Raw genomic sequence first — 24,244 nt, 5'->3', positions numbered from 1 at the left:
GAGAGAGAGAGAGAGAGAGAGAGAGAGAGAACACGTGGCGTGAGAGTTTGTCTGTGTGTGTGTGTGTGTATGTATGTATGTAAAGCCCATACATCTGAAAATGTATGCACATGTGTCTGGAGACCAGACGACAACCTTAGATGCCTTTTTAAAGAGCTGTCCACCTTTGTTTTGACACAGGGTCTCCCACTGGCCTAGAACTAGACAGGTAGACTCAGTCTGCTGTCCGTGAGCCCCAGGCTTCCTCTTGTCTCAGCCTTTCCATGACTGGGTTAACAAGGCTGTGTGCGGTAAGGCTGTGCCTGATACAAGTAAGGCTGTGGCTTATTCGTGGGGTCTAGGAACCAAACTCAGGCCCTCTTGCTCCCCGCTCCTCAGTCAGGGCTTGTTCTCTGCTGAGAAAAGCCTGTGGTGCATGTATTTAGATGGTGACTGCAGACTCTTACCTTTTGTTTTCGAGACAGGGTTTCTCTGTGTTTAGCCCTGGCTGTCCTGGAACTCACTCTGTAGACCAAGCTAGCCTCGAACTCATAGAGATCCACTTGACTCTGCCTCTGCCTCCTGAGTTCTGGGATTAAAGGTGTGTGCCACCACTGCCCAGCTCTGGGGATTGATTGATTGATTTAGCCCCAGACTTCTTGGCTGAGCTGGGAGAGGCGTGGGCAAAACGCAAAGCCTGAGTCCCAGTGTCAGTTTCCATATTGAACTTCTTCTGTCTCCTGGTCTTAGCACTGAGGAGGATCCGAATCAGGGACAGGAAGGGCCCAGAAGGGTCCAACTTCATGGCATTGAAGCCTCGCTGCCTCTTCTACTCCATGCAGGCAGCCTTGCCTGGCAGGAAGGGAAGGTTGCCCCGTTTCTCTCCCACTGGCATTGAAGCCTCTTCTAGGCTCTCCAAGCTTCTCCGACTCTCCCACCCCCACCCAGCTTCCCGAGGGCCTGTTCTTCAGCATCTCCCTCTGTAACATTTGTGTCTTGTTGGTTCACTTGCCATCTCCTCCCGACCCGCTCGCTCCTCTGCAGGTGCCATGTGCATCGGGAGATGGGTTTCTGTGGAAAGAATGAAGTGGAGGTGACTCTGTGTGGCTGGGTCCTTGAAAAAGAAGGAGAGGATAATGATGTATTCATTTATTTGGCCATTCATTCATTCATTCCTTCATCTATCCATGGATGTACTCTTTGCTCTTGTATCTTGTGTCAGACAAATCTCTGCCTCGGGGTCCCAGGGTAAACTAAAATCTCTTTATCAGGGACACCGGTAGTGACAGCAGCCAGTTATTCGGTATTTACTATCTATCAGGTACCTCATAGCCCTTGTTTTAATAATATCCTCTCTGTCATCAGGGAAGAGGACTCTAAGAGACTGGGATCATCAGCTTCTTCATTTGGCCCAGAGGGATAAAGTCACTTTCCTATATGTGTATAGGGCTGGGTACCACTCTGTGCCTCTTGAGGGTCACACTGAAGCACCACCCACACTGTGGGGGAGAGTCACAGCAGCAGATGTCAAGAACTGGGAGATGCCAGAGAGGACCAGTAAGACACTTGGGGTTAGAGCCCGAGGCTGCCAGTTCTTCTACACTAGGTGAAGTGGGAAGAGGGGTCTGGGTGGTGGCTCGCTGAGCTGCTCACTCTAGAGCTCCGTCACACAAAGGTCTGGGAGCTCAGCCTGGGATAATGGCTTCCTTTCTGCTTAGTTTCCCTCAACACTGTCATCCCTGACCTTTTGAGCGATGGCTGGCCCCCCACCTGTGGCTGGGAGAAGGCGGACAGATCCCACCCCCACACCCCAGCCTGAGCCACCATCTCTGGTTCCTCTCATCTCTCTGGAGACCTCGTCGAGCAAGCCTTGGCTGCTCTGGACACGCCCTCATAGACAGGACTAAGAAGGCAAGAAATGGTGTCTACCGTTGCTCTCTCTGTTTGATGCTAATAGGTGGCTTACGTGAACTAGTCATTGGAGTAACAGTTGGGAGTTGACACAGGCTTATGATCCCAGTGCTGGCGAGGTTGAGGCAGGCAGATCCCTAAAAGCTCGCTGGCCCAGCCTGGCCCGTGCCAATCCAAGCCACAGAAGAGTGTAAAGTTTGGGAGTTCAGCTCCAGTTAGGGTTCGCCCACACCTGTCTCCAAGGCGCTCAGATTACTCCACACCGCTGCCACCTCTTCCCACACTCCTCCACTTTAGCCACTTAAAACAAGTAAACAGGGTAAAGAGAACGAGTTCGACGTTCCTCGGGACCCTTGACCTTCTGTCTGCAGGCAGATAAACCTAGTTTTGAACTCGGTACCCTGACTCAGTGCCCTTGGCTCCGGTCGGTCTTTCTCCCACTTGGGACATAAGTTCGGTTCCCAGTTCAGTGCAGAAGAAAGAACACCAGATCTACCCTGGAAAACATGACTGAATTCTGACCACATGTACAGTTCTGTTCTAAGAAGTACTACTTCCTTCTTCCTGGATCCGCCCCTTCCTGTCAGGGGTGTATAGACATCGCCCTCTAGTGCCTAAGAAAAGTATTGCGCTCAGCCCAGGATCATGCTCAGAATGCCAGATATCGACCCCATATTCTCTGATACAGGTGCTCTTGCTGAGGCTCAGAATTTGACAGTACAACCTGTCAAAGGAATTACGTGGCGACTTCCTAGCTGAGGAAGTTTTGTCAAGTTGCGAGTAGGTGTGAGTTTAACTTTAGCTTTCCCGAAAAAGACTCTTTTTTTTTTTTTTTCCCTTTTCTTTTTTTGGGTTGGGAGAGTAAGACATCAAAAGACTGGGGACCCAGGGGACCCGTTTGCATCTGTGTCTTGACAGTACCCCAACCATTGGAGGAGCCTCTAAGGAAGCAAGAGTTCTGACAGACTGGGGTCCTTCAGACATACAGGAGAGGGTATCTTACCCTCTTGCAGTCCAGAATCCCCTTGAGAGATAAGAGATGGTCCCTGCCAGATTGGGGCGGTTCACCCATCTCCCTAGACATGGGGTTAGATACAGCAGAGTTCCTGAGGTGGGCTGGACTCAGGCTGTGGAAAACCCCAGAATAGAGTCCCACTCCCTCCCCACCCCAGCCACCTTCTTGACGGTGGCTGTGGACACATCCTGACCTCACCACAGACTCAGCTCTGTGATGTAGTCTTGACACAGATCTCTTAGGATGGGAAGAGAAGGCCTGGTGATGGTGACCCCTCTCTACACAGGAAGACCCAGCAGCTGCTTCCGAACTCTCAGCGCCCTCCCAGCTCCCCAAACCCGTGGGTGCACAGCCTATGTGGGGCAGGGCATCTGACTGAGCCCTTGCCACTAGGGCCAGGGAAGATGTGTGAGGGACAGTCCAAGGTGGGGCAGAGAGGTCAGACCTGGGCAGGATAGAGGGCTGGGGTCTGAGGCTGAGTTTCATGATGCTGGCTGAATGTCCAAGAGGAAGATGAGTTCAAGAGATGGGCAGGAGTCGGGTGTTCCATCTCCTGGCAGGAGTGTCCATGGCTCTGTGAGTTACGCATGGGCCAGTTCCCTCAGACCAGCCTAGCCTGTGCACACCTGGTGAGCCGGTTACAGCTTGAGCACTTTGCACAGAGGGGACACAAGGATGGAAGGGCGCCTGCCACTCCTAGGCTGGCGGCCCCCAGCTGAGCTGTAAATGACTTTCCATTCGCTGAGGCCTGCGCCCAGGCCTGCTTGGTATTCAGGGACGCTGGGCCCATACTCGCTGGCTCTCGACTCTGCCCGAATTACTTGATTAAAACGCATATCAACTATTATGTGATTCGTTTCTGCAGCACAGCTCCACATCAGGGCCTATGTTAAAACTGTAATAACTGGGAAGGGAGGTGGAGGGAGAGGGGCGCAGGGAACGGTGCTTGGGGGGGCTTCTGTGATGGGGTGTGGAGTGGAGAGACCCCGTGCCTCTTGGCTAGTGTTGGCTTCCAATGCCTGGAGGTGAGGAGGCCTTGGGAGGGTGGGCACCTTCAAAAACCATCACTATCTACGGGATTTCTCCAGCCAAAAAGGAGAGGGAAAGGCTTGGGGGAGGGGTGGAGCAGCCACCGTGATGTCAAGATCACGGGGGGGGGGGTGTAGCTTCTCAAAACAGCTGCTATGTCAGGTATCTACACCAGGTGTGGAGCCAGGGTTCCTTGCAGCCCCTTGCTCAAGTGTTCCACTGGGCACCTGTCAAATGGGCCAACTCAGCCTTCTGGCATTCCAACCAGTGGGAACAATGGTTTCCTGTTGGCAGTGTGAAGGGTCTACAGCCCTGAGCGTGGAGGTGGGCACTTAAGACCACTCTCCAGGCTTCGAGGATTGGTGCCGACACCCTAAGTACCTACTGTGTGCCAGGAACCATCTGTATCACAGTCAAGGATGTGCTGGCCTGGCAGGATGAGAAGCCCCATCCACAGACATGGCCATTGTCTCCTGAGACTGTGTGCATGCGTATGTTGGAGGTTGGGAGATAGGTGTAGGGACCAGAGGTCAGTCTTGGGTGTTTGAGACGGGTTCTCCTAATAACCTAGGGTTCACACAATTAAGTGACCTCCAGGGATCCACTTGTTTCTGCACTCACACCCCCTCTGTGCTGAGATTCCAGGCGCACACCTCCACTGGCTCTTTACTCCAGAGCTGGGGATTGAACTCAGCTCCTCACACTTGTGCAGGGAGTACTCTGCCTACCGAGAGCCACCGCCCAGTCCTTCATCCCTGATTTCTGACGGTGGAGACTTAAGAGCTCCCCCACCCCCTTGAGAAACGATGCCTGCCGAAATGCTCCTGACCTGGCTCTGGATGCCTTGCTGGGGCTGTGCTGGGTGAGCGGGCTTCATCTCACTGCCAGGGCCTGGCTAGATAGAGGTAGAGGCAGGAGGCGGCCCTGTGCAGCCTTATAAGAAACCCTGAGCTTAATTGAGAGCCCTGTCTGTGGAAGGATAAAGTCCGCACACGTGAATGGCACCCAGTCTCATCTCGGGTTTACCGAGATGTCTTGGCATAGCCCAGCACTCAGTGATGGCTTCCTGGGATGGATGGGATGGGATCTAGAAAAAGATCCTGAAGGAGGCAGGAGCAGGGGGAGGTTATGGGAGCCACCCCCAGAGACCTTCCCATTCTCTGTCTGTCTCCCACCACAAGCCTGGGCTAGGCCATCCTGGGGTTGACAAACCCCGAGATGCCGGTCCCTGCACTGTGCTCTACTTTCCCTGGCTTTTGCAGGTCACATAACAGCAGCCTTGATGTTTGCTGTCTGTCTGTCCTGTGCATCCATTCGCCGGTGCTTCCCCCTTGGACTATAAGTCCCAGCACAGAAGTGATGCCTCCTCCATCAGACTAAGACAGGCTGTTTCTCTCTTCCTAAGATTGGAGGTCCCAACTTGGAGACGGCTCTTCCTTGCTTAGTGTGGGCTTCCTACTCCTCTAAGCAGAGACAGGATTCAGGAACCCTATTGTTTTTGGGGCTATCTCCAGATCAGCCGTTGGTCCATGGGACAGTTGTATCCCCCAGCCACAGGGAAGACAGGGGTCAGAGCTGGGCAGGAGCTGCTCCCTGATGCCCACCTCAAGTCGGCAGGTTATTTAATGCATGCTTTTCTGTGTCGACTTTGCCCACAATGCTTCACTGCAGAGGACCAGTTCTCTCAAACAGCAAGGGCCTGTAGACCCGGCTTTGCTGTCTTCAGTTTGGGTTCGGGTGGTTTGGTATCTCGACATCCACAGAGCTCCACAGATCCCTGCTCACAAAGGACAAGGGTCGAGGAGTCAGGGAGGAAGCCAAACCAGAAGTCTGTAATCTGTCCAGAAAGTTGCAGTCTAAAAAGCAGGGAGAAAGGGGTGGGGAGGGGGCACGGCCATGACAGAGCACCTTGGATTTCAGCCCTCAGCCGGCACGGTGGTCTCTGCCCATGGTTTTGTCCTGGGCAGTTCTGATCCCCATTTACCTAGCTAGTGTCTGAGCTCTGAGTCCGGGGTCACCTGAAGGGACATTCCCTGGTGTCTGCTCCTGCCGTGCTTGCTCCTCTTACCTAACCACCCTCCTGGCCCCCATCAGAACACAGAGTTCATTCATTGGCATGTTTGGCTAAGAGCCCCAGGTGTGCGCGAGGGACCCCCAGGTGTGCCCCAGGTGTGCCATGTGTGCCCACGGCTGATGCTCTCACCGGAGCTAGGGTGGGTGGGCAACTGGCAAGCTGGCGAGAAAAGAACAGGAAGGGGTTGGCTCTGATCTTAGGTGTCTGGTCACTGGCTCTTTGGCCATGGTGCATAGTGTCACAATCAGACCAGCTCGTCAGTGGTCATCAAAATACAGAGTCCCCAGTGAACAAGATACAGTGTGACTCAGGGAGGGGCGGAGCTGAGTGGGAGTCCAGCCCAAGCCAGGGTATTGACCAAGACTCTTCCTTTCCCTGTGTGCCACCGGCTTCTGGCCCTGGATGTAGCCCTGGGACAAGATGACCCTTTGTGCATTTTGATGCACAGGGCCTTTGCACATGCTTGTCCCTTACACGGGACCTTTGCACATGCTTGTCCCTTACACAGGGCTTTTGCACATGCTTGTCCCTAACACAGGGCCTTTGCACATGCTTGTCGCTCAGCCTGCCACACTTTCCCCTTGAGTCTGGATGACTTTTAAATGGCTATATTTTGTTGTTGTTGTTTTCACTGTGTTGTGAGAGGGGTTGGGATTATGGGTTTTTTGTTTGTTTGTTTGTTTTGTGAGAAGGGCCTAACTCTCATGTAACCAATCCCTGACGCAGCCGAGTGTGTGCTGGTGGGCAGGTAGAGACGAGAGTGTAGGCTGAGGGGAGGCCCAGACACTTTGTGTCCTGCCTTGCTGTGACGTCGTTTCTCCATACGTAGTGTGAGCAGGCAGCCTCTGAGGCTCTCCAGCTTGTCTCAGCCTGGGTGCTCTAGGCACAGAGTCCTACCTTGTCCGCTGTGGGTGTGGCCTATTCAGGAGGAGGGAAGGTGCTTGGGAAGTGACTGAATGTGTGAGTGAATGAATGAGTGGAAGAATGAATGAGTGAAAGAATGAATGAGTGGAAGAATGAATGAATGAATGCATGAATGAATGAATGAATGAATGAATGGGCAAAAAAGCACCAAGAATCCCAAAGATGCCAGCGAAGAGAAGGGAAAGATAAGTGAAGGAAGGAGAGGGAGAGGCAGGGGAAGGGGAGCGCTGCTGTAGTCTGTCTCCCTGCACCCCCCCCTCCTGCAGTTCTCATGCCCCACCCCGTTCCTTGCTCCCTGCATTCCCCAAGGTCGCTGGGCTTGCTGTAGAGGTGACCCACTGGGGTCTTCTCCACCAGGCCAGAGAAGGGCCTGAGGCTCAGTGGGGGTGTAAAGTGGGTTCCCTTGCCCAGGTCTTAACCCCAGCAGCAGAGACAACTGATCAAGCCATTTCTGTAGCCTCCTCCCCAGTGGACCCAGCGTGCCCAGCCCGCCTGTCAGCCTCTTGCTGAGAGAGACTGGCCCCAGCCTTTACCCTGCCTGCTCCCCCAAAGGCGGAGTTGCTCGTTGCAGTATTCTTTCTTGGGGAGACACTGGATCCCATTGTAGTGTTCAGAGAAGGACACAGTCGTGACCCTGTGCCCACTGTGCTACCCCACCACAGGGAACCGTCTGGATGAGGGCTCAGACGTGGAATCGGAACCTGACCTCCCCCTGAAGCGCAAGCAGCGCCGCAGTCGGACCACGTTCACGGCCGAGCAGCTGGAGGAGCTGGAGAAGGCGTTCGAGAGAACCCACTACCCGGACATCTACACCCGGGAGGAGCTGGCACAGAGGACCAAGCTCACAGAGGCGCGCGTCCAGGTGAGGAGAACCGGGGGTGCTCACCGGAGTCAGGCTGGGGTGGAGGGTGTCATGTGGGCAGGTCCTGAGTCGAGTGCTCACTCCAGGTGTGAACCTGGGACCGTGCACACACTAACACATGCAGTCCCTGAAGGGGCAGCACATGTTGGTTGATTGACTTACAGATTGACAGAGAGGTACAGAGTCCGAAGGGAAGAGAGATACAGGGAGAGATGGGAAGAAAGGAGGGCGAGGGCATGGGAAAGAGAAGCAGAGGTGGGGAAGGGAAGGCACAAACTCTCCAAACCTCCCTCGAGGAGGGAAATTTCCCAGCAGGGCTGTCCTTAGTCAGGAAATGAGTTCCTCATTGCTTGAAGTATGCAAGGTGTATGCTGAGTAGAGTCCAACCATCAGCACTGGGCAGGGTCACCCAAGACCCTACACACCTGAAGCACACAGTCCTGATTCAGTGACTCCAGTGACAGGAGAAAGAGTCTAAACTAAGGTTTAGGTCTTCATCAGGGATGGCAATGGGGGAGCGGTGGCTCATTCCATCTGCCACAGGCTGAGCCCTGGGAGTCTCTCCTCCAGCAGGGTACAGACTAGACTCATCTCTGCACCTCGCTCTTCAAGGGCTAAGGCTATGGAGGAGATGGGACAGGGAAGGGTGAGTCAATGAATGGCTTGCTTGACAACATTGTCCTGGGCTGTCACCTTTATGGACAGAGGAGGTGGGTCTGTAGAAGGCTGCACCATACTGTGCCAACCTGAGATGTGCCCCACCCCACCCCACCCCACCCCCAGCATCCCCATGACCGCAAACCACAATGATGAAAGTGATGGAGTCGCAGACTCATATGTCAGGTTGGGATGGTTACTGGCCCCAGCCCTAGTCACAGGTACAGAGGCTAGGATTAGGAGCAGTGACCCACGGGACACAGATAGACTGTAGCAGCTTGGCCTGGCAGGCACGGAAGCCCATGTTCTTTCTGTGCCCAAGAGGAGGAAGCTGACTCAGAAGCTGGAAATAAAATACAATAAGGAAAGTCTTAGAAGAAACAGCATTAAACGCTCCAGGAGCAGGTGTGCCCCCTTCATTCTCCCACCCTTAAGGGGAAGAGGGTGGGCACGGCAGCCAGCTAGCTAGCTCATCTCATCCTCTCCCCTGATGACACAGGAGCCGCAGACTGCCTTCTCTCTCTCTCTCCTTGATCCTCACAGCTGTTGTCCTGGGTGTACTCCTCTGGGCTTCCTCACTGCCTGGTCTGGCAGCCTCGTGGCTTCCCACCACCCCGATCCTGGCAGCTCCTTAGAAAATGTCCTGGCTGTCAGGATACTGCTTTCATTGGCTCAGGGGACTGGGGAAACAGGTGTGATGCAAGGACCCAGGAGGGAGGGGTCTGGGAATGCAGGAGGCCAAGCCTTGTCGAGCCACAACAGGAAGGCTACCAGCCTCCTGTTCCCCCCCTCCCCCCCGGGCTTCTCTCTAGCCATGCCTGTGAGCCTGTGAGCTCCCTAGGAAGAACAGACAGAGGAACAGAAGCGAAATTTTGAGAACAGACAGAGGCTGACCCAAAAGTCGATGTCTTAGTCCTATGAAAGGAGTCTGGAAGCACCAGAAGCTCAGAGGCCCTGGAGGTGTGACTAGAGCTGGCAGGACATCCATCCAAGTTCAAGGGAGAGGTCTGCAGGAGGAGGCTTCAGGTAGAGAGACTGCATCCCTGCCACTGGCCAGCTGAGTCCCCCACAGCAGCTCAGTTTGAAAGACAAATCACAGTTTGTCCCAGGAGCTCAATGGTTACCAAGACTCCTGTGGGTTCTGAGGTCCTGCTGGCATAGTAGATGCCCGGTGAGGGAATGGGACCACGGTGTATGGAAGTATTTGGATAAAAACAGGGTCCCCGTGGATTGGGGTCCCTGGAGAGGGGCTTCCACCATGGGGAGCAGGGCAGAGACTCAAGGTCCTAGGTGCTGTTGTGACTCCCCAACTCTGTATGTCTTGCGACTTAGCCTCTGCTTTGAAGAGTTTGGGCCTTGAGGGTCCCGCCCCCCCCCAACCCTGTGATATCTCAGCTCACTGCGTGGGCAAGTGGGGTGCTTGCAGACTGGCATAGAGTTGGAATCTGTCCCTAAATATCAGCCCTGTCCCCAGCACAATTAATTGTAAAGCAGCAAGATGTTAGAGACCAATGGTGAGCATGTAGCTCAGTGGATTGAGTGCTTGCCTAGCATGCACAAGGCCTTTGGTGTCACCCCCCAGTGCCACATAAAGTGGGTGCTACATACCTGTAATCTCAGTACTTGGCTGTGGAGGAAGGAAGATCAGAAGTTGGACATCATCCTTGGCCACACAACATACCAAGTTCGAAGCCAGCCTAGACTACTTGAGACCTTGTCCTAAAAAAGAAACTAAGGTGGTAATGGCTCACACCTTTAATCCCAACACTCCGGAGGCAGAGGCAGGAGGAGCTTTTAAGATCAGCCTGGCCTACACAGGGAGTTCCAGAGCAGTCACATAGAGAGCCCGGAACCAACTTTGTTCAGTCCATCATTCATTTAGCATTCATTTATTCAGTGAGCATTTATTGAGCACCTCTGGAGTGCTCACCCTGAAGGGCATGAGGGACACAAGGCCTCTGTCCTAGATGTCCCAAACCTGAGGGGAGGCCAAGAGCTACGCAGCCAGGAGCAGATAAATAGAATGATGGGCTTGAAGGGGCTCCAGCCCCTTGAAGGGGCTGGAGGCTCACCTGCCCATCTTAGATGCATGAGGGTGATGTCAGAGGACTTTCCAGCCAGAAGTGGGAAGGGTTCTCTTTCAGCAGTGTATGTATGTATATGTGTGTGCTCACACATGCATGTGTGCTTGCGCACATATGTGTACATGTGTATGCATAAGTGTATTGCATACCTGTGCAGGTCCTGTTCTAGCAAGGCTTGGGTTGTGTGAACAGGACAGGGTCTCAGCCCCAAGTTGGCACAGCTGAGTACCAAGGCCCTCCTTATTCAGGATGTTCTGTATGTTCGGTCTCCTCTGGGAGGGCTTTCTGGATGAGGTGGAAGCTTAGAACAAGGACTGGAGATGCTGGGGTGGAGCACTCGGCATGGGAGGAGCACGAGGCTGAGTGTCTAACAGACTTTTCCAGGCCTCCCCTCACCCTGTCCTGTGCCTGTCATCTACTTCCTATAAAACAGGGATCATTCTAAAAGCCCTCCCTGGAGAGTGGTGAGAGGACCCTGCCTCTGAAGGTCCCTGCAGGCTGTCCTGATGGCTCTGATGGCTCAGCATCCTCTCCCCTTCAGGTCTGGTTCAGTAACCGGCGTGCCCGCTGGCGCAAGCAGGCAGGAGCTAACCAGCTGGCCGCCTTCAACCACCTTCTGCCAGGAGGTTTCCCACCCACCGGCATGCCCACGCTGCCACCCTACCAGCTGCCGGACTCTACCTACCCCACCACCACCATCTCCCAAGGTGAGTGTCTGCTATTCAAGTACGTGGGGTCCTATTGTCCTGACTTTGGAGCTCCTGGTCACTCGGGGCTGAAGAGCCCAGCTCCTCTGTCCTCACACCCTGGGCTACAATGGGCCATTGAGACCCCTCAAGAAAGGTAGATCTTTGGGGCACAGACAGTTCTTCCAGTAGCTTCTAGGGTGCCACACAGCTTGAGCAAGGGAAATGACAAGGGAGAAGGTGGAAGCCCAGGATACCCAAGGGCCTTTTGAAGTCAAGATTTCCTTCCCTAGGTTTCTGAGCTGATCCCACCCCAGCATACACAAGAAACCTCTTAATATCTGCTGCATGGGGCTGCCTCCTGAAGGGCCCAGAGGCTGGCATGCTGGAAGCTAAGTATCCATAGAGCCCCCTGCCCATGACTCTTAATAAGAAATAAGCCAGTGCCAAGGACAGCGGGGACCCAGCCTCAGAAGGCTGTGCAGAGGGACCCTAACAGAGCAGAAGAGCAACATAGTGGCTGGGCAGAGAAACAACTCCAGTTTAGTCATTTCAAGCATGGTTCATTCATTGACCTCAACTCAGGCTCACCCACTGAGCCTCAGTCTCCTGACTCCTCTCCATCCCCCCAAAGCTAGGACGCACTCAGCATGACAGATACCCACAAAAATGCAAAGAGGGCGAGTCTGGGTGGATGATCGATGCCATCAGACACACCTTTCAATCCAGTTAGTGTTTATTGAGCATCTACTGTATGCTCAACACCAAGCACCAAGACCTGTGTGCAAGTTCCCTAGAGGTCACCTAGATGTCAAGCGGAGGTGTCAGTCAAGCCCCGGCCGCTGGTCTCAGCTCAAGTCACCCGAGAAGCTGGTCCTTCCCTCCAGAGGGCACAACTGGGTGGGGTTTCAAGGCTGCTTTTGCTACTTGCTTAGGACCTCTCTGGGTCTCTCCTCAGATGGGGGCAGCACAGTACACAGGCCCCAGCCCCTTCCACCGTCGACCATGCATCAGGGTGGGCTGGCTGCGGCCGCTGCAGCGGCGGACACCAGTTCTGCCTACGGAGCCCGCCACAGCTTCTCCAGCTACTCTGACAGCTTCATGAACCCCGGGGCCCCCTCCAACCACATGAACCCTGTCAGCAATGGCCTGTCTCCTCAGGTAGGTGGCCTCTCTGCTCCATTTGGAGGATCTCATTGCCAGATTCCTGCTGGCCCAACCAGAGGGGCTCAGGTAACCCGGATGGCTCTGTCCCACGGGGTAAGGGGAGGATCGCTAAGAACTCGGAGGTCTCAGGAAACCCCTGGCTGCTCGGGACCCTGAGAGAGTTTGAGTGGGAAGCAAGGGTCTCCTCTTCCTTCCCTTGCCTTGTGTCTGTGATTATGGCTCTGGGTTGACCTTCCGCTTTCTGGAGGTGGGGAACAGTTGGTCACTCTCTCCAGATCAGCAAGGAGTGATTGATTGCAGGATCTGCTTTTGCCCCCACCCGCTGTTCTGAACTCAATCCTGGGCACATTCCTACAGTGAGCAGGAGGCGGCTGGCACACGTTTGAATCTAGAACCAAGAGTCCTTCCTAGATCCAGTCAGTGCTCCATGCCTCCCTTTTTGTCAGGCTGTGACCAACCACTGGGAGGACAGGATCCCTCCTGTTGGTAGAGAGAATGGATGCCTAGGTTCTGGGCCAAGATCTCTGCTTAAGTTGGACCTTAGGACCTCAGGTTTGCTTGTGTACAATTGGAGGCTGGCTCAGTCACACGTAGCCTGATGGAGTCATGGCTTTGGAGAAAGATGGAAAGATAACACAAAGCTCGGGGTGGCACTTGGTGGTTTGTTGAGCAGGGCTGATGTTTGGAGTCTGGGGAAGCTAATGGGTTTGTTTCTCTAGATACAACAGTTTTCCAGGCGCCCCTAGGAAAACATTTATATTCTGTATCCCACCTGCCACTCCCTCTTCCTCTTGTCTGCAGGAGACAGGCTTGGCATGGGAAGCAGACTGATGTGAACAGCTGTGTTGTGTGGGAGAAGGTGCAGACTTTGGGGGAGGCCGAGAGCCTCCTCCTGCTGCTCCGGGGCCAGTGCGCATCTGGGAGCCTCAGCTTTTCCCATTTACAGGGTCTGTCCTTTACACCCTACCAGCGAGAACTTGCTGTGATCTGTGTGTGGATGGTCTGGCGCAGAATAGAGTCGAGCAGACATTAGTTTTCTTGTCCTCCTATTGCTCAGGCAATATATTAATAGTTAATATGACAAAGCTATTGTGATAAAAAATCTGTTAGCTGAAGAGCAAAGGCGGGCACAGGGGAGAAGGCTCAGTTGGTGGCCCTTGCCCTGTAAGCACAGAGCAGAGCGCAGATCCTTAGCGCTGATGGAAAAAGCCAGGGGTGGTGGGGCACATCTGGAGTCCCAGCACTGGGGAGGCAGAAACAGAAGGCGCTTACTGGCCAGCCAGCCTAATGGACATGGTGAGGTCCACGCTCAGTGAGAGTGGCGTCTCAGGGGATTCGGGAGAAAGACACTCAACAGCAGCCTCTGGCCTCTACACACATGTGCACACACTCATGAGCAAACACACACACATGCATGCATACACACACATGCATTCGCACACATATGAACAGACACACACACATATGCACACACTCACACGCTCACACAGAACACATCCATGAGCACACATGCATGAATACACACATACATACACACATGTGCACACTTGAACACACATATAAACATACACACATGCATGCACAGACACATAGACACAGACATACACAGATGCACAACCACATACATGCACACACAGACACACAAACACACACACATGCACGCACACACATGCACACGCGCCACATACACAGCTCCTGGTGGGATTATACAGACCTCAGAGGCCACATACACACACACACACACACACACACACACACACACACGCACGCACGCACACACACACACACGCACGCACGCACACACACGCACACGCACCACATACACAGCTCCTGGTGGGATTATACAGACCTAAGAGGCCCTCGGGTCAAGGATGAAGCCATCAATTCACTAGGACCCATCAGCCTTGGGCTGGCTCTCCCAAGACATCCTAACTCTGGTACCTAGAATCAGGTTAGCCTCTCGGCCTCCCTGAGGTTCCAGGTCATGATTTCTGTTGCATTGATGTCACTGCTAGTTGGCTAGCCTGGGCTAACTTTCCAGAGCTGTCACAGGAGAACAAAGAAGAGGTGTCTTATCTCCAAGTGGGGCTCAGGGATGGGTTAAAGGTGAGGAGGGAAGGCCAGAGGGGGAAACCAACCTATTCATGGCGGGGCTATCCCCCAGGAGCTAGAGGGTAGGCAGGACGTTCTGTCTTCTGCCTCTCCCTGGAAGTCCCTAGATTGGATCCAGAGCTTCTGTCCAGGCAAGACCTGGGGTGACTTCCACCATGAGCAGAAGTCCATCTGTTCTGGCTCTCTAGGCTCAGAGGGCATGATGGATGGGTTGTCTCTGAGCTTTGCCTTCAGGTTCCCACCAAAGGTGTGAAGGCAGGTGACAGCTGTAGAGGGGACATGAAGGGGAACAGCTTCAGGGTGTTGGGGCGGGGGGAAGCTGCCCTCAGAGAAAAGGCAAGGATAGGCAGGCCAGCAAATGCAGGTGTGTGTGTGTGTGTGTGTGTGTGTGTGTGTGTGTGTGTGTCTCCACTGAGGGTGGCAAGGCAACCCTCTGAACATAAGGGCCAAAGTTTCAACATTCCAAAGCCCCTGTTCACCTCAGGGTACTCTCATCTTTCTGGCTCTAGGGTCTTGGGAGGGATCTGTGGGGGAAGGGGGAACAATTCTCAGTTCAAGTTGACCTTCCCTGTCCTCTGTCCCCAATTAGAAACTCCCCCAAAGTTCCTCTAAGCCCTCGGGGGTGTGTGTCACCTGTGCAGAGGTAGGTTTATACACTGCTACCCAGGATCAGATGTCTGGTCCCTGTCACTTGGTTAGTGTCAGCTTTGCAGGTTGGGTGTTTTTGTTGCTCCAGAAGCCAAAGGGACTTCTGTGTGCAGCAGAAGCCGGGAGATTTAGGATGGGACCAGCCTGTGTACCTTGCTGGCAGTCCGTGGTTGCCTGTGAGAAAGAAGATTTCTTCCCACGCTTTGACTGCCGTCCCTTGTCTACACCCAATCTTGGAAATGGTTGCTTCTATGTGTCAGGGATTCCCTGGAGAGACCCGACAGGACTTCATAAGAAACCCTTTTGTTCCTTAAAGTTCTATGAGGTTCCTATTCTGGAGGTGGCACCTCAGAGAACCAATGTACCTAGCACAGGCCATACACCAGGTACTATCCCTGCGCTTGGGATAAAACAGTAAAAAACAAACGGGGAAACCCTGCGCTGGGGAGACACCCGAGCCACCAGGTCTATAGTGACTTGATCACAGGAGGACTGAGCTCTCTGTAGTCCTGAGACAGACACTGTTCTGGTTGCTACTCATATTCTAACCCATATATGAGTCAGGATTCAAACCCTGTACCTCAGGAACCCCCAGATCCTGACCTCTCAACTGTACGGAAAGAAAGATTCCTCTGAGCCAGGTTGTGAGTTAAGAACAAAACAAAAACAAACAAACAAACAAACAAACAAAACAAGACAGAGCTCCAAGCACCTTAGGTGGGAGGCTCCTGGCAGAGCAAAATCAGAAACCTTCCTTGAGGCTTGGAACCTTCAAGGCCCTCACCCTTGGACCCCTACCTTAGAGCACCAGACAGTACGACCTCCTCATGAGGCCTCCTACACTTGCCCTGAGACCTTCTGAATGGGTTCTGGGAAAGGGAAGCCAGTCCAGGGCCCTCATATCTGATGGCTGTCTGGTTAAGACTTTGCTTCAGGTTGAGGGTCAGTTACTTGGAAAATGATTGAAAATAGCTCCCGAGAAACTGGGTGTGGCAGTGGATACCTGTGATCTCACCCAGAACCCGGAAGGTAAGAGCAGGAGGATCAGAAATTCAAGAGCATCCTTAGCTACATAATGAGTTAAAGGCCAGCGTGGGCTACAAGAGACACTGGGTCAGGGTGGGGGAAGAAGGCAGGAAGGCAAGTTGTCTTTGCAAGGTGAGTCCCTTGAGTCCTAGACACTGCAGATGGACGAGGTGGATAGTGACTTCCAGTCCTTTCCAGGAACAGTGTGAAAGACCCACAGGGTAAGGACGATACAAGTCTGATGATGGAAGGGTCCAAATCAGGACCCCTGGCCTCAGGAGAAGCATGACAGAGACACATTTCTTGCCTCAGGTGCCCTGGTGTAATGGCCAGAGCATCGCCCTCCCTTGTTGAGGTCCCAGTGGCACATAGTGACAGACATCAAGAGGCTGTGCTGAGCTGTCAAACTTATCCATCCCAGAATCCAAGCAGAGAGTCAGGAGCAGTATTCTGCCATTGAAGTGACCTCAGGCTGCTGGCAGGGGGCCTGTACTGGGGCCTCTTTGGGAAACTTGTGAGACCTGCGGGGAGAAGTAATTCCTGGTGTTCCCTTCTCACCCAGCACTGTAAGACTTGGGAGTGGAAACAGGTCTGGAGAGGGCCTGGTGTGGCCAAGATCCTCAAAAGTCACACGTTAGATCTTGAATCAAGAGCACTTGCTGCTGTGTTATGGAAGGGGATGTGGTCAGAGCTCTGCCTCTCTCTTCACCCCGACAGTCACCATCATCTTTGTCTCTCTCCATATTTACAGTCTCTAGGTGAGCCATCACTTATGTGCCTGTGATCCTTTGTGGCTTTCCCTCATCTTGACTCTCTCTTCCTTTTCTTCCTGTGCCTACAATAATTATACAGCAGTCTGATAGGCTGGGGCTGGGGTAGGGAGTGTCACTCAGAGGCAAAGTAGTGTGGCTGACCGTGCACTAGGCCTGGGCTTGACCCCTAGCAGTATAGATGTAAATAAATTATATATATACATATACATACATACATACATACATACATACATACATACATACATACATACATATACATATATGTGTATACATTATACATACATACATACATACATACATATATATATAATATATATTACAGTGGTCATCAACACAAAGTTAATGCTGAGTGCAGACCAGGCTTAGAAGTGGCAAACTGGTACCTGCTTCCATCCCTAGAATCATGGCAGTTGTCTTACGGCCTCCATCCCACAGATGGGAAGACTACTTCATCCAGGGCCATCCATCCATTCAACCAACCATCCATCCATTCATCTCCCCTTCTTCCCATCCATCCATCCATCCATCCATCCATCCATCCATCCATCCATCCATCTATTCATGCATGCATGCATCCATCCATCCATCCTCTCCACCCACCTCTCCATCCATCATCCATTCATCATCCATCTATCTGTCCACCCATCCATCATCCATCCACCAACCCATCCATCCGTGCATCCATCCTCCGACACATCCATCCATCCATCCATCCACCCACCCATCCATCCATCATCCACTCATCATCCATCTATCCGACCACCCATCCGTTACCTGTCCACCATCCATCCATGCATCCATCATCCATCCCCCAACCCATCTATCTATCCATCATCCCTCAGTTCCATTTATCCATTCACCATCCTATCCATCCATTTGCTCACCCACCCACCAAGTCCGTTCATCTGTTCATTCATCTATCAATGACTCTACTCTTCCATTAATCCATTCACACATACATCTACCTGCCTATCCACCCACACATTTATCCTCTTATTCACCCTCATATCCACCCACCTGCCCACTCATCCCCCATCCATCCACCCAACCAATCTACACATCCATCCATCCTAAAGTTCATCCATATAGCTATCTATCTATCTATCCACTTATCCACTCTCTCATTCTCTATCCCTCCCATTTATCCACTTGTCATCCTAGCCCATCCATTCATCCACACACCTATAATCCTCTCATTTATTCATGTTTATCCAACCACCCATTCATCCAGTATGTCTGTCTTTCTACTTACCTACTAATCTACCCATCCATACATCTCCACATCCTCTCATCTATTCACCCAGTCACCTATCCACTCATGAATTTCCTTCCATCCATTCATACAGCCATACATTCGCTCCTCTACTCATCTGTCCATCCACCCATCCGTCCACCCATCCAATGTGCTGTGCCAGTCTCTGACTGGTTCTGGAAAGTATCAGAGCCAGGATTGGAACAGTCTGCCTGCAGAGCCCATCTTGCTGTTGTGTCTTCCCACAAGGTTGGTATGAATGTCTATATAGGAGAGTTTGGTGCGATGGTCAAGGAAATTGAGGTCCAAGGCCACAGGGGCAGCTAAGGGCAGATCCAGGTTCGGAGTCTGCATCCACAAACATCGGTATCTGCTTCCTCCTGAGATAGGGCTTCAGATCTGCATGATAATTGGCGAATGCCATCTCCCAAACATTTCTCGATGGCAGGTGCTCAGTTCTGCCCTCCTAGTCTAAGGCCTCCAGAGGAGACAAACCAGCAAGGTCAGAGACTTGGCACCTGAGCCCATGTGAACACCCGACCTGTTTGATGTCATCCAAGCCCCAGAGAACCTCTCCTCTTGGAAAGGCATTCTCAGAGAGGCTAAGATGCTCACAGAAGGCCACAGAGCCGTTGAGTGGTGGAACTATAGAGTTCTAAGCAACATCTACTTGACCTTTGGACCTCACCACTCCTGACCCTCAACAGGACAAGAGGAAGGCACACTGGAACTCTTGAGACTGCATTTCACCTGCACAAGAGATTCCTCGCCTTTCTCTCCTCTTACTTCCTCCCTGTCCCCGCCCCTTTATTGGTGACATTGCGTTTCTAATAAGCATTTAAAATGAGTCTTGCTGGACCAGGGATGAGGAAGGAGGAGGGAGGGAAAGACATGTAGGCAGGAAGATGGGGCGGTGTGGGGGGGATCATGGGGTGTTAAATAGCCCAGAATTTTTAAAAACCTGATGCAAATCATTGGTAGGAGAGAAAATTACGCGCAATTATGCCCTGATACTGGAAGGTTTTGCCTAGCCCAGGCAACAAGATCTCATTAACAAGCAGAAAATAAGATTGAAATGGTGTGTAAAAGAGCTGAAAAATGAATTTGAATGCTGCGTTTGTCCACAATTACCCCCTCCTTCACACATATTTTATTGCAATTTTTTTATTATTCTTAATCCCTCCATTCCTCAAAGCAGATTGGGGACATCCTGGCATTACCGGGGCACTGGGAGGAGGTGTGGAGGATCTTCCGCGTCCCTGAAACGAGACCCTTTCTTGCCAACATCTTCCAAGGTTGGGATTTGGAAGGATTGGAATTCATTTCTCAGGCTTAGCAGGTTGTAGGGACACGGGGCTTTAACCCCAGCCAGAGTCTCCTCTGCACCCCCACCCGCCCAGCCTCCCTTTTGCTTCCCTTCCCAGGTGACTCTCCTGCCACGGGCTTCCTTCCTCTGCCTTCGTGGGGTTTCTACGGGTCTCAGTGCTCTCCTTTCCTTGGGAAGCCTCTCTCTCAGGTCCCCACAAGTGCGAGGTGGGCTGCATCAGAAGACACATCAAGGCAGACACCAAGTTCTGAGTCTGCTACTTAACCTGAGGTCCTGTGACCCCAGGGCAGCCTACTTAACCTCTCGGGCTTCGTTTCTCTTACCTGAAGGAAGGGATATTGTCCCTCCTTCTCAGAGGCACTGTGAGGACTTAGGGGAGATCTGAGCCAAGTACCTGGCACACAGTAGATGCTTGGTAAATGATCACTCTCTGCGTCCTTTCTCCTACCTAGGTCTCACCTCTCCTTCACTCCCTCTGCCATCCTTCCCTTCTTTCCCTTCCATTTTTGTTGGCTGGGAAAGTGTTGTGTTGGTTTCTTCTTTAGAGCAGTGTAGTGCGTTCATCTGACTCAACCTGGAAAGAGCTGGCAGGTAGCTCTCCTCTCTTCGGAAAGCCCAGGAAGCTGCCTACTGTGCTCCTAGAATGTGAGCTTGAAGGGAAAGAGTGGGGACGACTCAGGCCTCTGCCTCTCGTTCCTAGGAGCAGGGCAAAGCCAGTGGGGTCATCCCCACCCTCCTTCCCTGACTTGTTTCTCACCATGACTGGCAGTGCTGGTGTGGGGTCAGGGGTCAGTTTTCAGACAGGACCAGGAGTCTGTGGCTGGCTTTCCTTGGACCCGTAGCTCAGTACTTTTTTCATTTTTTTAAAGCATCAACTGGTTTTCCCCCTACCCAGTAATAGCCAATCTTGTAGAGATGCAGGCCACATCTGCCAGCCCCCAGTTAAAGCCAGATGGGGCAGCAGCTGGGGGACATGTCACCATCGCTCTGTTCTCCAGGGGTCCCTCCCACTCCAGCAGGAAACCGCCCCCCTCCCCTGACATTCTTGGTAGAACTCTAGCTCTGGCAAAGAACTGGCCACTCCAGAGGTATGAGCCATGGTCTTGGTGGCCAGCTTTAGTCCTGGCCTGGATAGACAGAGCCTCCCTCCCTTGCTGGAAGGGCGGACCCTGCCAGTGTGCAGTGTGTGCTCTCCAGCTGTACTGTCTTTGTCGGAGGTCACCCACCTCCGTGGAAAAGCTGAGTTATTTCCCACTGGCTGTTGCTCCCGCCACCCGCCACCTGCTTTCGTCCATCAGAGGCCAAGGCTCTGGTCCCTGGGGAGAGGCAGCAGTGAAAACAGAGCCCTGTTTATGTCTCTGCTTTCGCCCTTTATCCTGGGTAAAGAAAGGGAAGGGGGGGTTGGCAGTCGAGGGTGGGAACTGCCTTCCTAACACAGAAAGGGAAGCCTGCAGGCTGCTAGCTTAGGATCAGGGAGTGGGGGGCAGGGACTATACCTGCTAGGGTCAGGATGAATGGCTTGTGGCTTGGCTTGCAGGGTGACACTGGGGACAGTTTAATGACTGAAGGGACGATGGTAGAGTCTGCTGGCCCTTTCTCAGGATGGGACCCAGAGAGCTGCAGTTGAATTCACTATAGAAATAACTACGTCTATTTAAGTGTTCCCACCCAACCCTGGAAAAGTGTGGTCAGCGCCACCCTTCTGTTCCTGGTGGGGCTGAGGGCAGCAAGAGGAGCTTATGTGGGATGCCACATCCCCAGGGGCCGAGGGAACTCCTTATAACTCAGGATCGTGTTCGCTGGGTAACACGTTGTTCTCAGCATCTGGAACGTAGTAGGTCTTCAGCAATTGTTGGTCAACCCCAGGCCTCAGGCTTGACAGAGCACAGTGACAAGGGTTCCCTGAAGGAGGGGGGACATGGAAGCAGCTGCTCATCTGGTCTGTCCTTGAATCCTTCATGATGTCTGTCAAGTTCATGGGACACAGCACAAGGGGAGACTGGAGAAGGAGGAATTTGAGGTAACCTGTGCTCCAGCAGGTTGTATTTTTGGGGAGGACCTCTTCCTCTCCCCGCCATTAGAGAATCGATCATGGACAATTCTGGAAGATTTCTGACTCAGCAGGAAGAGCAGCAGAGATTCGGGGGGCAAATAGGTTGCAACATAGCAAAGATTATATGACAGCCCATAACAGAGATGTGGTGTGGGCTCATCGTGTGCTCTGGGCTTTCCATTCCAGCCCCTGTCTCTGCTCGTATGACCTCAAACAATCTCCATGAGCTCCCTGGGTCCCCCTTTCCTCATCCACACCATTCATCTGCAGCCTTAGAATTTAGTGAGGGGCTGGGAGTGTAGTTCAGTAGGTAGAGTGCTGCGTAGCATGCGGGAACCTGGGTTCCATCCACAGCAGCACATAAACAGGGGGGTGGTCGTGCACACCCGCAATCTGCAATTCCATTACTCAGGAGGTAGAGGTGGGAGAATCAGAGGTTCAAGACCAGCCTAGGCTACATATTAAATTCAAAGCCAGCCTAGGCTACATGAGACCCTGTCCAAAGAAAGACAAGAAGAAAGAAACTAGGCGTTTGACAGGAACGAGCCCTTGCCACACCTTGTACAAGGCAGGAACATAACTGGGGCTCTTTCTGCTTCTCTCACCCTGAGCAGAGTTGGGCCAATGGCTACCAAGGCTCCGTCCTGTTTAGAGTGTGTGACTACATTCCCAGGACCCTGGCTCAGGCTGCAGGGGGGGGCTCTTGGTCCTCAGTTCTGAGTAGCGCTGGGGGGGGGGGCAAGTCACACCCTGAGACAGTCCAAGGCAGAGAGGGGGAGAGAAAATGAGGGAAGTTAGTCGCTAATATCACAGGCAGGCCGGGAGCCTTGAGGCCTAGAGGAATCGAGGGACTGCTGAAATACCACAAGAACGCCAGGGAAGTGAGGTGGGGATCACATTGAGGGTCTCCAGAGGGCCACACTCTTCCTGCTTCCTGACCCCTGCACCTAGCGCCCCTTTGTCTAAGACCCCCTGCCCCACCGCCCCAGCGTCCCCATGAAACCCAGCCCAGTGTACTCTCTTAGTCATCTCCTCCGGGGAAGTGTCCCTTCGGCCCCTCCTACCGGGTTAGCTAGTTAGCTTCTAGCTTCCCGAGGCTTTTATCAGTTCTTATCAGCATACGGAAAGTGCCTGCCATTACTAGGCAAGTGCTTTTAAATAGTAATAACAATGATTACATTTTTTTGGAGTGCTCACCTCAGGCCAGATGTGCGCTGAGCCCAGTATGGACACTTTATTCCATCTTTAAAACATCCCCTTGGAGGAGGCCCTGGAATCGTTTCTGCATCATAAGTGGAAGCAGATAGAGACGAGGAGGGACAGTTCAACCAATTGGTACAGCTGGTTAAAAACAGCACGCGGTAGAGCCTAGGCCCGAATCCAGCCTGCCTGGCCCCAGACACACCACTCTTCCCCAGGGCATGTCATAAAGATGGCTGGTGTCCTGGTCTCCAGGGAGATTTTTTTTTTTTAAGTTTATTTGCTTATTTGTTGCATGCATAGGTACACGCATGCATGCACGGGTTTGTGTGCACACAGTGTGTGTATGTGCGTGGAGGTCAGAGGATAATTTGAAGGGAATCCGTTTATCTGAGTCCATGGGATCAAACTTGGCGGGCTTGGTGTGAGCTCCTTCCAGCAGCTGTCTCTCTGGCCCTCTGGAAGGATCTTGCAAAGCCCCCAGTGGGACTTTTTGACCTCCGTTGGTCACAAACCCCTTCAGAGGCAGAACAGTAGAAGTCAAAGGCAGAAGGAACTCAACCTCTGGCTAGAGAGCAGAGGGCAGGAGAGAGCCTGGCTGGGAGGGGTGTTCACACCTGAGTCATCCCAGGCAGCCTTTCTCCTGCCTCAGGGATTAAGGGTTTGTAGGTACAGGCCCAGGTTACACGTGCACAGCCTGTATGGCCGACTGCAGAAAGGACCTGTGTCTTCTTAGGAGGCCACAATGGGCCCCAGGTCACAAGGAGACTGTGTAGTTCTGAGCTAAATCTCACGCTTCCCAGAATCCCTTGTGCAGCACCCCTCTGCACCCCTCATCTTCTCTTCATACTTTCTCTTTGCTTTAGGCTCCTCACTAACCAAGGGTCAGCTCACCCCCCACCCCCTCCTCCACCCACTTCAGGCTCTCCCCCACCAGCTGGGACACAACCCTTAGCACCATTTTTTCAGTTGGGACAGGTGTTTGACCACCCACAGAGTTCTGATAAAGCAAAGGTGAGGAGCACAGGAGACTCTTGGTGCAAGGGCTTCTGGGACTAGCCAGGTGTGGGCTGGTTCCCCACAGTGTGGTTGGAGACCCCTGGAAAGGCAGGCCTGACTGTGACTTCATTCCTCTGTGAACTGCCTGTGGGTCACTCACCCCAGGGATCCTCTACTTCTGCATGCTCCAGGGAAGGTGGCTGGCCTGTCCCCTCTCTCTTCTCATACCTCCCTCACCCACATCCCAGCCCAGAATCTTCTCGGGCACATAACGGACAGGAAGTTCATCTTTATTTTTGTTCCTTTCCCTCTCACCCCCATCGCTCCCTTGTCTCCAGTCCTACTGTTCCTCGGTTCCACCCCTGGACCTCGTCTTAGACCCCACCTCACTCTCCTGCATACCTGCACACAGGTACAGGCCCCCTCCTCCAGGATGTTCCCCATCCCTCGGGTTCGGTCTCTTTCC

The 24,244-nt window shown here is 53.0% G+C and overlaps 1 protein-coding gene across 1 annotated transcript in view; it reads left to right on the top strand.

Annotated features, from left to right (window-relative positions):
- Pax7 (paired box 7) overlaps window positions 1-24,244 on the top strand; it is a 98,704-nt gene that overhangs the window by 43,899 nt on the left and 30,561 nt on the right. The window contains exons 5-7 of the mRNA XM_021200017.2: window positions 7,595-7,794; window positions 11,077-11,242; window positions 12,180-12,382. Coding sequence (XP_021055676.1) covers window positions 7,595-7,794; window positions 11,077-11,242; window positions 12,180-12,382 — 569 coding nt within the window. The remainder of the gene's footprint in view (window positions 1-7,594; window positions 7,795-11,076; window positions 11,243-12,179; window positions 12,383-24,244) is intronic.

This window comes from Mus pahari, chromosome 6, assembly GCF_900095145.1.
Source record: "Mus pahari chromosome 6, PAHARI_EIJ_v1.1, whole genome shotgun sequence".
Lineage (NCBI taxonomy): Eukaryota > Metazoa > Chordata > Mammalia > Rodentia > Muridae > Mus > Mus pahari.
Note: the sequence above shows the minus strand (reverse complement) of the source record. Positions and strands in the feature narration are given on the sequence as shown.